Source organism: Anarrhichthys ocellatus, unplaced genomic scaffold, assembly GCF_004355925.1.
Source record: "Anarrhichthys ocellatus isolate YVR2014 unplaced genomic scaffold, GSC_Weel_1.0 scaffold4, whole genome shotgun sequence".
NCBI lineage: Eukaryota > Metazoa > Chordata > Actinopteri > Perciformes > Anarhichadidae > Anarrhichthys > Anarrhichthys ocellatus.
This window is the reverse complement of record NW_022280034.1, coordinates 7,755,085-7,768,009: the sequence shown is the minus strand read 5'-3', so window position 1 is coordinate 7,768,009 and position 12,925 is coordinate 7,755,085. Positions and strand designations below refer to the sequence as shown.

At 40.4% G+C, this 12,925-nt stretch overlaps 1 protein-coding gene across 3 annotated transcripts in view; it reads left to right on the top strand.

Moving 5' to 3' along the window:
* Positions 1-10,231, top strand: part of adam11 (ADAM metallopeptidase domain 11) — a 22,332-nt gene extending 12,101 nt beyond the window's left edge. For 2 of the 3 annotated variants that reach the window (XM_031843707.1, XM_031843705.1), the window contains exons 9-26: positions 121-195; positions 363-434; positions 1,259-1,425; positions 1,728-1,812; positions 1,955-2,045; positions 2,517-2,568; positions 2,919-3,018; positions 3,161-3,232; positions 3,654-3,746; positions 3,898-3,978; positions 4,067-4,117; positions 4,196-4,259; positions 4,429-4,534; positions 4,658-4,777; positions 4,993-5,161; positions 5,260-5,371; positions 7,076-7,093; positions 8,062-10,231. In XM_031843707.1, coding sequence (XP_031699567.1) covers positions 121-195; positions 363-434; positions 1,259-1,425; positions 1,728-1,812; positions 1,955-2,045; positions 2,517-2,568; positions 2,919-3,018; positions 3,161-3,232; positions 3,654-3,746; positions 3,898-3,978; positions 4,067-4,117; positions 4,196-4,259; positions 4,429-4,534; positions 4,658-4,777; positions 4,993-5,161; positions 5,260-5,371; positions 7,076-7,093; positions 8,062-8,183 — 1,650 coding nt within the window. In that variant the 3' untranslated portion in view covers positions 8,184-10,231. Of the gene's footprint in view, positions 1-120; positions 196-362; positions 435-1,258; positions 1,426-1,727; positions 1,813-1,954; positions 2,046-2,516; positions 2,569-2,918; positions 3,019-3,160; positions 3,233-3,653; positions 3,747-3,897; positions 3,979-4,066; positions 4,118-4,195; positions 4,260-4,428; positions 4,535-4,657; positions 4,778-4,992; positions 5,162-5,259; positions 5,372-5,808; positions 5,900-7,075; positions 7,094-8,061 lie in introns of all 3 variants that reach the window. The other variant, XM_031843706.1, reaches the window with a different exon arrangement.
* The last annotated feature ends 2,694 nt before the right edge of the window (positions 10,232-12,925 follow it).

Genomic DNA, 12,925 nt, shown 5'->3' with positions numbered 1-12,925 from the left:
GTGTGTGTGTGTGTGTGTGTGTGTGTGTGTGTGTGTTTGTCCTGTGTTTGTCCTGTGTGAAGGTGATTATGACAGCAGACTCAAAGGTCTGGCTGTGTGGCTTTCTTTTGCCCCCTCCAGGTGCGGCGAGGCCAGCGCACCGTCCAGACTGAGACCAAGTACATCGAGCTGATGGTGGTCAACGACCATGAGCTGGTAGGGGTGAAGCTTTTTCTTTTCCTTATCTCTGTAAGTGCTGCATGAAGGCTTTAATAAGAAGTGAGCGTGACTTTCATTAAAATAGGGATTTTAATCCGCTGATAAGACGGCACAGAAAAAAGATGAAAGGCGGTAACACAGTAACGTTTCTCTCCTCTTGTTAGTTCGTGCAGCTTCGTCGGTCGTCCACTCAGACAAAGAACTTTGCCAAAGCGGTGGTGAACATGGCCGACGCGGTGAGTGGAAACACTGTTGAGGAGTTGACTATGATCTCCCTCTTCCTGTCATCTTTTTTTTTTTAAACATGGCACCCCTTCATAGTGAATCTATTGTAGGGAGTCTCTTGAGCTTACTAAAGGCAATTGCCACAATTCGGAGCTTTATTCTCTTGCAGATGAAACTTTCCTGAGTTGGACAGCTGCCAACAAGCTGTTTTACCATCTGTTTTAATTTTATCCATCTTCTTTAAATGTCAAATATTTGCTTTCATCTATTGAATCCTCACCATCATTTGACAGGGTATTTTACATGACTAATTTGAATGGCTATTTCTTATTCTGTCCATTTGATGTGTTGTATAATGACCTGTTTATGTGTATGTGGCCATGTATAGCACCGGCATGGCAAACCCTTCACTGACAAACTCAGTGATGCTGGTTTCCAAGGCAATCGACCGCTGCCTGCCGTCTCCCACTCGCGCGTCTAAAGTAGAGACGGATTCTACTGTCTCCATCATCTGCAATATTTATCTCCCAGTTAACCCCTTCGGATCTGAATTCTTTCCACGAACAGGAAACTTTAATTTAGTAGTTTATTTTTCATTCTTCTCCCAATAGATGGAGAGAAATAGGGCTAAGAGGACACTTCTGATTACTATGTTATTCACTTTCACACATGTTTATTCTTTAATTTAAACTTAATTATTATTTATTGTTCTTTCAATCCTTTCTGTTGTAATGTGTTCTAATCGGTCATTGCTTCAATTGTTCTGAGGGATGATGGTAAGTAACTGTCAAGAGATACATTTTCCGAATGCGTTTTCTCCTTTTGATGTTTCCAGATCTACAAGGAGCAGCTCAACACTCGCATCGTCCTGGTGGCCATGGAAACCTGGTCTTCTGAAAACAGGATATCCGTGGGTGACGACGCTTTGCTCACCTTGCGCGACTTCATGAAGTACAGGAAGGAGAGCATCAAGGAACGCTGCGACGCCGTTCACCTCTTCTCGTTAGTTCAATCTCCTGATTGTTGTCAGTGGTCGTGTTTTTATCTCTTCCTCAGTCTTCTTCTTCTCTGTCTTACTCTTCATTTTATCAGTCTTCTTCGTAGTCTTCTTCATCGTCTTCTTCATCTTCTTTTCTGTCTTCTTTGTCTCTTCTTCTTATTCTCTGTCTTCTTCTTCTTCCTCCTTTTCTTGTTTCTCTTCTCTGTCTTCTTCCTCCTCCTTTTCTTGTTTCTCTTCTCTGTCTTCCTCCTCCTCCTCCTCCTCCTCCTGCACCTATTATTAAGTTTCTCTGTCTTCACCACAGTGGAAGGACGTTCATGAGCAGCCGCAGTGAGGCAGCCTACATTGGGGGCATCTGCTCAGCCACCAGAGGTGGAGGCATCAATGAGGTGAGACTTGTGTCCCTTACTTAGATTCGATTAGAGAGATTAGCAACAAATCATTGTGTTTGTCCAATGAACTTCATGAAAATGGATATTTACAGAAGTAATTAGTCATTCTCATTAACTTGATTTATGTGTGTGTCTTCAGTATGGCAGCGTGGGCCCCATGGCCATCACATTGAGTCAAAGCCTTGGCCAGAACATTGGCATGCTGAGAAACAAAGAGCGACTGGCTGCAGGTGAGACTAACATTCATTGCAGATATCGGTTGAGATCTGACACAGAGTCACGGGAGGACAATCTCTCTTGACATGATTCAGAAACGCAGAGACTTAAAAAGGCAATTTGCCATACAACCGTGTTACTTTAGATAATGGTTTTAGCCGTACATTCCTTCCTGCAGTATTCACGTATTTGAGCAAGGCATCTTCAGGTTGTTTCAGATAACATTCTAAATTTAATTGCTGTTATATCTAAAAGTCTGTCTTTTACAAACTCAAAGAGTGCAAAGCTTTTATACAGCACTCCTTTGACTTTCCACGGAGAATGTGCTGATTGTATTACATTTATCTCAGATGAAAAGAAAACTGCTGCACTAACAGCTCCCTCAAGCAGTGAGATCACAGAGTTGCTAAAAAACGTTTTTTGTTTGTAGTCATCAACTGTCTTGGCAACAGAAATATTGTGTGTGTGTGTGTGTGTGTGTCCAGGAGACTGCAGGTGTCCAGACCCATGGCTGGGCTGTATCATGGAGGACACAGGGTATGCACCTTTTAATTTAGAATCAATTAATCAGTCACCTGTAGCACACTAAGCAATACTTCTCAAGTAAAACAGGAGTCTGTGGCAACAAAGACGGACATATTTCACACCTCATCATATTTATTTTGTCATATTTAACCGACAAGTTGTGTCATTTCTTTTATTTTTTAGGATGAGTATGAAATGCAGCTTGTAAAAGTACCAAACTTCATCTGTGTAAAATATGAACAGCATTTTTGGTTGGCAGGTTTTCATATTTATTCAGACTTTTTAAGGCTTTAGCAATATTGCAAATGTTGCCAACAAATGGCAATGAGAGATTTCTGTTTCTCTTTTTTTGTCCTAATTAGTTACTACCTGCCCAGGAAGTTCTCTCGCTGCAGCATAGACGAGTACCTGCGATTCCTTCAACAGGGAGGAGGCAGCTGTCTCTTCAACAAGCCCAGCAAGGTGAGAGATGGTCGGTCATCATCCTATATTGTTCTTACCAAAGTTAAATTGCTTTGAATGTATTTTCATTGTCTGTTCTGTGTTGTTGTTGTATGCATTGTTTTACTCTATAGTTGCCCTGCTTATGTTTCTTCTCCTGCAGTTGTTTGACCAACCAGAGTGTGGGAATGGATTTGTGGAGCTGGGAGAGGAATGTGACTGTGGAACACTCGTGGTGAGCACATTTGAATTAACTACTTTTATATTGCTTGTCGTATACACAAAGAGTATTAGGACTGATTTTATCCCATTGGTTTAATTCAGCCTTAAGCCTAGTTTGAAAAGCCAATACTTACAGTAACGACTGTCATATCTTTATCCAATCTGTTCAGAACATTTCAGTTTAAATGGTGCTGCACTTATGATCTTTAATGGAAGGAGAGCCTACAGTTTAAATACATTTTCTTGAAATCTTTCAAAGGAAATGCTTCTCTCTGTTCAGACAGCTAAACTGGGGACAATATTTAGCTTACAACCCCTCTGTCTTTGCAGTTTGTCAGATTGTGGTTGGATTGTAAGTGTAGTCAGTTATGTGAGTTCAAAAAACCTTGATACTCGTGATCTACAGATGTGCTATGAACATCTCTTACCCATAGGACTGTGCACGGAGTGGAGCCAACTGCTGTAAGAAGTGCACCCTTACCCACAATGCCATGTGCAGCAACGGGCTCTGCTGCAGGGACTGCAAGGTGAGCTGCTTTGATACAGCACTTTAACCGGAGTGTTTGTTGCCGTGTCTCAAGGCCCCGATGGACTATTCATCCTCCCACCTGCTCAGTTCCACCCCCCTCATGTCTTTCTTTTTTCCCTTCCATCTTCTTCTGTGGGTGTTTGTGACAGTACGAGCTGAGAGGGGTGACGTGCCGTGAAACTGTTAACGACTGTGACATCCCTGAGACCTGCATGGGAGACTCCAGCCAGGTAAAATACATGCCTAAAGAATTTAGACATCTGACATCTGAAACCCCCCACCATGATGAACGGACAGATAATATTCTCTCTCTTTCAGTGTCCTCATAACGTCCACAAACTGGATGGCTACATGTGTGGTGCTGGACAGGTAAAGTCATGCGAGTTGCTAAATGTTTGTTACTGCTTCAGGTTGTTGCATTTAATAGAACATATCTTCTTTCCTCAGGGTCGGTGTTATGGAGGTCGTTGTAAGACCAGAGACGGCCAGTGCAGGACGCTGTGGGGCTACAGTAGGTTTGGATTGGATATTGAGCTTGATTTCTAAATGATCCATGGCCCTTTGATGGTTAAAATGTCATGGCTCACATTTAGAATCTTCTATATTTTCCGAGAAGAGCTTCCATTAAAGCAAGGCCGTTGGTTGTCGTACAAGTTAAAGACTCTGTTCTCTCTTCTCAGACTCAGCCGACAGGTTCTGCTATGAAAAGCTGAATTCTGAGGGCACAGAGAAAGGAAACTGTGGTCCGGACTCCAGTGGTCAGGGATGGGTGCAGTGCAACAAGCAGTGAGAGAACAGCATTGGCTTCATTAAATACATATTGATACATACACTTGTTTTTTTGCTTTATTAAATCTCATATTAGTTGAGTTTTTGTCATTATTAAATTGTTTCTTTCATCTCCATCAGGGATGTCCTGTGCGGTTTACTGCTGTGCACCAATGTGACAGATAGGCCGAGGTTTGGTGAACTTCAGGGGAGGCTCACCAGTCTGACCATCCACCATCAGAACAGATACCTGGACTGCAGGTAAGGCAGCTTTTCTTGGGCTGCTTGGTTTGTTTAAACAGCAATTTGAAGGATTAAACAATTACAGTAGGCTGCCTAATATAATTTGTATTCGCTACATTCAAAAAAGAGGAGAAAGCACTGATCTAGGAAGAACAATCAATCCTGATTAATTGGTACCATCAGTCTGTAACAAACAAATGAGTGATGGTTATATGTGACCATCTGACCTACAGGGGCGGCCATGCAGTGCTGGATGACGGCTTGGATATGGGCTATGTGGAGGATGGGACACCATGTGGGCCAAACATGATGTGTTTTGAGCGTCGCTGCCTCCCTGTCACCACCTTCAACCTGAGCACCTGCCCGGGCTCCTCGTCCTCACACATCTGCTCCGACCACGGGGTGAGTGTGTCACTGCGCTGGAAACGAAGGTTTGTGGGTAGTAAACGAGAAAAGATATTGACGCTTCCACTCATTATTTTGTCTTTTTTGTTTCACAGACTTGCAGCAACGAGATAAGGTGCATCTGTGATCCGGACTACACTGGGAAGGACTGTAGTGTGGTTGACCCGATCCTCAACCCCACACCGGCAGACCTAGAGAAACACAGAGGTAACTACACTGAGCAGTTAGCTCCACATAGTCCGTTCAACAGGCGGAACAGTTTCAGTTGTTCCTCACTAAAATAACCTGCTATGACATAGAAATATACACAAAACAAGTACAAGTTGTTCATACAGAATGGTTTGAAAGCTTTCATCTTCATTCAAGAACAATTCAAATCTCTTCTTTAGAGAGAGTATATAAATAAATGGTGTAGGACATGGAGGAGGAAGGATATCTTAACACCAAGGAGTCAAATCACAATTCAAACTTGATAGCAGTTATCATAACATGTTCTTCTACTTTTTCATGTTGGCTGAAAGTGTTTTGGGTCACATTGAACATCACTTTTTGATGCTTTACAGTCAACAGAGATACAACATAATATAACCACTTTTGGCACTCTCTTCCCCCCCCCCCACTGGTTGACTCGTTCACTCCAACAGGTCCCAGTGGCACGAACATCATAATAGGCTCGGTTGCTGGTGCAATTCTGGTGGCAGCGATAGTCCTGGGGGGCACTGGCTGGGGATTTAAGTAAGAGCTCTGGCATCTCTCCATCTGTGTGTGTGCCTGCTGTGTTCCTCTGTCAGCTAACACACATGCTTGCGGCTCGCTGCTGAATGCTCCTCTGCTTGTTGTCTGATCCATACTCTCAACCAGAGACCATGTGGGTTTATTATTGATGCTGGTGGACGTGCGGTAGATGGGTTTCCGTCTGTGGGTTTTGTTAGAGAAGGAGAGCGTTAATGATCATACTTACAAACCCTCATTAGTCATTTGTCATCGCTAGTAAGCTCTTTGATGGCATGAGATGAATGGCAGGAGCTTCACCACTTTGCAATATGTATGATATTTATTCTAATTTGCTCAAATCTGTAAGACTTTATGTGGGCTGTAGAAGCTACATTTATATATAATGAGCTGAATACTAGACAAGTGCTGAAACAGTCTGTCAAATAATCAACAATCAATTGACAGAAATAGATTCATCATTTTGAGTGTTTTTTTAGGCAAAATTGGCTCACGTTTTCAAATGTAAATAGTTTCTGGATTTCTTGGTTTTCTACGATAGTAAAGTATATATTTTAGGGTCAGTCAGACGAACAAGACCCCATGGTGAAGACGTCAGCATGTCGCCCTCATTGTGATTTGAATATCTTTTGGGTTTGGGACGGACGTCACTTTGGTCTGTGAGATATTACTCATTATTTCTGGATATTTCATAGACTCAATGATTATAATTGATTCATCAAAAACACGGAGTGAAAACTGCTTTAAAGCTATGTAGGTTTCCAACAATCCCAAATAACAAACTCTTTCCATGTTCCTCTCCGCACGACTGAATCTTTTTTCTGCAGTTAGTTTGCACACTCTAAAATGCCGTCTTGCCTCATGCCTGCAGGATGCAAAGAAACTAAAATGCTTCTCTACGACTGTAGACTTTTCCCGTAATCTCATGATTTATTTGTATGGAATATTTCAAATCTGCCTGGATAGATGCTTCAGACGTCCTTGATAACAAAAGATAAAAGAAACTTTAAATGCCTCTTTAATGCTTTGCTTTTAAGGCCTTGTGTTCGTTGCATGTTTTTCTGCTTTCACTCTGCTTCTTTGCGCATATGAAAAAGTTGATAGTCTTACCTGTCTTTCTACTTCACTGTCTGTTTTGTCTGCTCCCTCCATCTTGTTCCTGCCTCACTGCGATTCCAGAAACATCCGAAGAGGAAGGTACGACCCCACCTTTCAGTCCTGATCTTAAAACGTTATCAGAGTCATCAATCACTGTTCATTATGTAAAACATAATGCCATTTGTTTTAATGGAATCCTCTGCTTCTTTATCAGCTGAGCAGCTTTAAAGATATTTCTAAGCCCACACAAATTTCATCTGATTTTACGGCCTTATTTTTCATCTTTCACACATTTATCTAATATTTATTTGTATAGGGACGAGTATATAGCATGAACCAATGCCACATAGCCACATACCGCAGTATTTATAATATTTGCAGTCTTCTTCCATATATGGGCCTTTACAATACACAAAACGTAATGCAGTTTTAGTATTAGGAAACATCGCTAACTCCTAAATCGTAGTTTGCTTTATTATTATTTGTACTGCATGTCCCCTCACTAACTTGGCTGCCACTTCTAGAATATAGCTGCAGTGTCGACTTTGTAAGACTTTCAATAATAAAATTGAACTCCTCTTTTAAGTTTTTGTTTTTGGTTATTTTTTGTTATTATTTTATGATCTATCTGCATTACAGCTGCAACGATTAGTCGATGAATTGTTAAGTCAGTCAACAGAAAATTTTCAACAGCTATTTTGATAATTTGACTATTCGTGCAAAATTTCAAACATTTTATGGTTCCAGGCTCTAAAAAGTGAGAATTTCCTTACAGTAAATTGAACGTCTTTGGTTTTTGACAGTCAAAACAAGACATTTGAAGATGTCACCTTGTGCTATAGGGAATGGTGATGGGGATTTTTAACTGTTTTCTGATGTTTAGCTGACCAAACAAGTAATTAAATGAAGTTCCAGTTGCAATTCCAATCAGTCTTTTCCATGTTTTAATTCATCTTTGCTTTCCTGTCGGTTCTCTCAGATTCCTCAATGTTTGTCTTTCTCTTACCCCTCCTCCTTTTATCTTCCCCTCATCTTCTTTCCCTACTTCATTCCTCTTCTCTTTCCAGATCTTCGTGAGTTTGAGTTGTGTCTCTTCGCTGTCCTGTCTTCCTTACACCGGTGTCCAGTCCGCTCTGAGGATACAAGACAAAGATATCTTCCACTTCTGTTTCCTTTTCTGATTTCATGAAAGCTGTCTCCTTTGGTATTCTCCTCCTGGGAAGCCTGATTACTCTTTGTTTAACTGCAGTATGGAAGTTGCCATCAGATCTGAAAGACTGTCAGGAGTTTTCTGGTTCCAAATGTTCGCTTTGGTGTCATGCTCACTTTTTATTTACAACATTTCCAGGACACACAGACACACACAGCCCTTAACTGAAGTGCGTTTACTGAACTTTTTTCGGTTAGATTTCCCCTTCCACTGGTTACAGCTGATATTCTGCCATATCGACTGTTATTGTGTTTTACCCCTTTAAGTAATGTACTACTTCTAGTCTGGACTTTTTTGGGAAGTCTTCTGTTTTCAAAGATATTTAACCTTGTGGAGAACACCACCACCTCCTCTCAGTGGTGTGACTTTAACTGCAGTAGAAGTGTATGAAAATAACAAAATAGTGAATGTTGACATTTTATCAGTCTAGATGAGGGTTATTTTGTGTGCTAGGCCTTTACATTCCACGGTAATAGCCATACTTTCTCTTATGCTGCCGTTCATTATCAAACAGTAGTCCATCCTAAATCAATGCTTCTACATAATATGCATTAATGAAGTTCAGGCCTGCAAGGAAGCTAGTTGTGTCTCTGTGCCGATGATATCAAAGTACTTTTTACTTCAGACAGTTGCACATGTAAACGCCAAATGTTTTATCCCGCTGTATAATATGTAATCTATATACAGCCAATATGCTGAACATGGGTGCTGATGTACAAAGTGTATCATAAGGTTGACTCGTTAAGACAGCAGTGACTCACTGCCGCTCTGAATGAAAGCACAAGTCTGGAGAGAGAAGACTCTTCCTGCCTCTCAGCATAAAACTGCTCATTTTGAAGTTTTAATTCCATAGAGAAGATTTGAATCTTTGCAGTTTAGTGAAGTTTGAGCTCCTCTGGTTTTCCACAATTGTGGGATGAATGATCATTTGGGTCACGGAGAAAGATATGCGAGTGTTGTATGTTTCATACATGCCTCTAAGAGATTTTCAAGCTGCAAAATTATTAAATAGCTCCCAGATTTCCAAAAATTTGATTTAACACAGGATCTCACTCCATATTATAATCTGGCTTCTATGAGCTCAGTCAAGCTGCCGAGGTAAAACTAGAAATGAAAAAAATATGCTTTATCTCTAAATGCCGTTAGATAATTTAATTCTGACTGACCAGATCAATAAGCAATAAATATGTACATTTCATGAATAATATCAGAAACATGTTCGCCCATAGAAAAAAAAGAGTCTTATTCTGCTGCTTCCATGTGCATCACTCTCCGTCTATCCCCTCTGGACTTCGGAGAATCTTAAATCAGGTTTATTGTGGTTATTATGTACAAAGACCCCTTTACACCTTGCATTAAAATGTGTCTCATATCTAGATCTGATTAAATTCCCCAGTATTAATATGCATTTCCTGTGACCACAGTGAGATCGAATCACCCAAAAAGCGTTTTAATGCTGTTGGTGTAAAGGGGGTATTTGTTTCACTAAATAACAATAAGGAACTGCGTAATCGCAGAGGTGCCACAACAGATGATCCAAGTTACACTGCCGGTAAACTTACAATAGCATTAAAGGAATACGTTGACATTTTCTCTGCTTCTGAAATTAGACACAATTTTTAAAAAAAAAAGGTCCTAACGACATTCCTTACTGACTAAAATGAGTGCAGTTAGTCATGGAAATTGATTTTTGAAGGCTAAATGCTAAACTTATTTTGACTTTAAACAGCAGTTCATTTTCTCAGAGTTTAAATGTCAGTGGGTAGCCCTTTAATCGTACTAAAACTCTGCCGTATGCACGCTGTATAAAATCGAAAACTCAAGGACAGACTTGGCTGAAAGCTCAGGTCACACTGTGTTTACCGCCACTGTTTGTGATCACACATTGTAGTTGGACTCACCATTCACACAGGGAAGTCAACATTGTTTATTCCCACAGGAAGGTTACCAGTATTAGCTTAGCCTATAATGTAAATACTCATATTATTGTATATTGAAATATATATTAAATCGTATATGAATAACAGTGACCATGTGTCTGTTGTGTAAATCCTGTTTTAACGAAGTACTTTTGCAGGATGTTTGTTGTCTGAGTCGGTGAGAAACCCGGTGAAGAAGAGTTAACTTTAACTGTCGTGTAGTTCTTCCTACTTATCAGGATGTATTTGTAAATATTGTTAAATATTTGCTGGACCTCGGGGATGTTTCTACAGGGTTTGTTGAGGACTGTAATGAGATCTGTTTATCTGTGCCTCTCACAGTATTAACAACGAAAGTATTTTCATAGAAGTACAAACTATATTCATGCTTAGTTTGCCATAAGAAGTATTAAAAACAGCAATCCAGGAGCGCAACACAATTTTTCACTTATCTATATGGTAATAAACTGTATTTTAGTCAAGCTAATAAAATGTTTTGTCAAACCCTAAGGTACTTGGAGGAAAAAAAAAAAAAAAAGTGAAAACAGCTTTTATTGACTCTTTTATTTCTTAAAAAACTAAGATTAGATGGATACAAATGAGAATAATTCTAACATAGGACAGAAGAGGACATGAAAGACCTGCTCTTTCTTGTCACCGTCTCTGATATTACTGACTGATTTAATCACTGACATTCTTCAGATCTACCGTTCTATTAAATTCTCACTCTCAGCTCTCTTCAGACATTTGACTCCGCAGCGTCTCCTTTGCCCTTCGGCTGTCTCCACTCAGCATAGATGGACTCCTCGTAGTCTCCCATCCCTTCAAACTCAACATCGGGAGACTCGGAGGAAAAAAGTGCAGCTTCCTCTGATCCAAAAAAATCCTAAAGAAAGAAACCCAAAATTATTTAAGATGACATTTACTCTTAGAGGTGCTTTTGAAAGTTTTCCATAAATGTTTTATACAAGTTGCAAACAAACATCCCACATAAAGTTACTGGAGAACAGCAGCTAAGAAGCCTCAATGTTTTTTCTTCCTAATTTTTGGAAAAATATCACAGGTGTCTGTTAAGAAAATATGCTGTAGTTTTTAATTTAATCTTACCTCATCATTTAACTTTAAGTACTTCTCTGCAGATGTCAGCATCTGCTTTAGAGTGACAGCATGGTTGTAGTGTCTTAGAGCCTCCTGTTTAAACATTGACACATTAAACAGGGATTAGTGGCTTTCAGCAGACACCGTACACAGATTAATTTTTGTCAAATGCGGTATGTGATGTTTCCTCTCACCATCCTGGGTGTGAAGTGGTCGTGCTGAAGGCCCCACTGCTCACTGTAGACTTTATAGTACTGCAGGTTCTGCTTCATGACCTGGTCCTCTGGTTCAAACAGGAAGTAGCTGTAAGCACAAGGCAACGCACGGCGGCCGTCGTTCACTGGTCGGAGGAAAAAAACCAGCAGATGAACAGATGAGTGTTGACTATCATTTAAGAACAGTGAAGGAAAGCGCAGTTGCAGTTGTACACTTACACTTATAATAGGCATACTGGAGATAGTGGTACATAGTGGCCACAAATTTTTCCACAAAATAACCACCAACATTCGGCATCAAGTTTTCTTCACACTTCAGCTTACAGTGTAATGCGCCAACATACACTTCTGGAAAAGCAGAGCAGAGATTATTTATTATTTAGTAAGAGTCACAAAATAAAATCAGAGACAGTGGTGGAAGTATTCAGACCCAATACATAAAGTACCAATACATTAATGAAAAAAATAAGCTTTTACAAGTCCTGCATTCAAAACCGTAATTAAGTAAAAATACAGAAGTATCATTAGCAAAATATATTAAGATATCAAAAGTAAAAGTCCTCATTCAGCACGAGAAAGCATTACAAAATGAGTAAGAGTCTACAGAAAACTACATCCACTAAGACCACAACGACCGATTAGCTGACTCATCGACTGGGGCAGCCCGAGTAAAAGTACGATGTTTTCCTTCCAATTCCTTCAGAAAGATCTCATTTTATATCCGATTTTGTTTTTAATTTTTTGAGTCCTCGGTATTGTTTTCTGTTCATTTGATACCATTTTTAAAAAACGGCATACCAACCTGCTAGGACTGCATAGAAGTCGCAGTGTGGTGAAAGTCGATTGATCCCTTCGCAGTCTGCCTGACAGAGATCATACTCATGGAGGTAGAGCCTCAGAGCTTCCTCCATCTGTTCAACGCTGCTGCTGTACTCACCTGAATTGCTGAGTTTCACTCCTCTCAGGAAGGAGGCCTAGAAATTACATGATTCATCCATTTTTTTCGCTTCGGAAAATCAGTTGGGAAAACCTTTGTTGCTGATATAGTGTTAAGCAGTGTAACTCTCCAGTATTATGTGTATTATACAGAGAAAGTATTGTGAAGGACAGACGCTAGGGTGTCCTCACCTCATATGGCTGTCCTTCGTGGTCGGTGAGGTAGCCGCTCAGGTTGTACTGGCTCTTGTACTCCTCCATCAGCTGGTGCATCTCCTGGTCCGCAGGGTTCTTCTGGAGGTATGTGTAGGCACACGGGACGGCCCTCTGCAGGTCATTCAACTGGGAGTAAAGCACAGACTTTCCCCAGCTGTTGTTTGGAAGACTAGTGATGTATAGAATAAATATTTTCTTTATTGTGTCCTATAACTGGCAAGAATGCTACACGTTTACAGTCAAATATAGGAGCCAGTTATAACATTGCCTTGAGTTTTCCAAATATTCGATAGATTCAGTCCAGTTTTCTGCTGCTTAACGGTCCAAAGCCAATCCA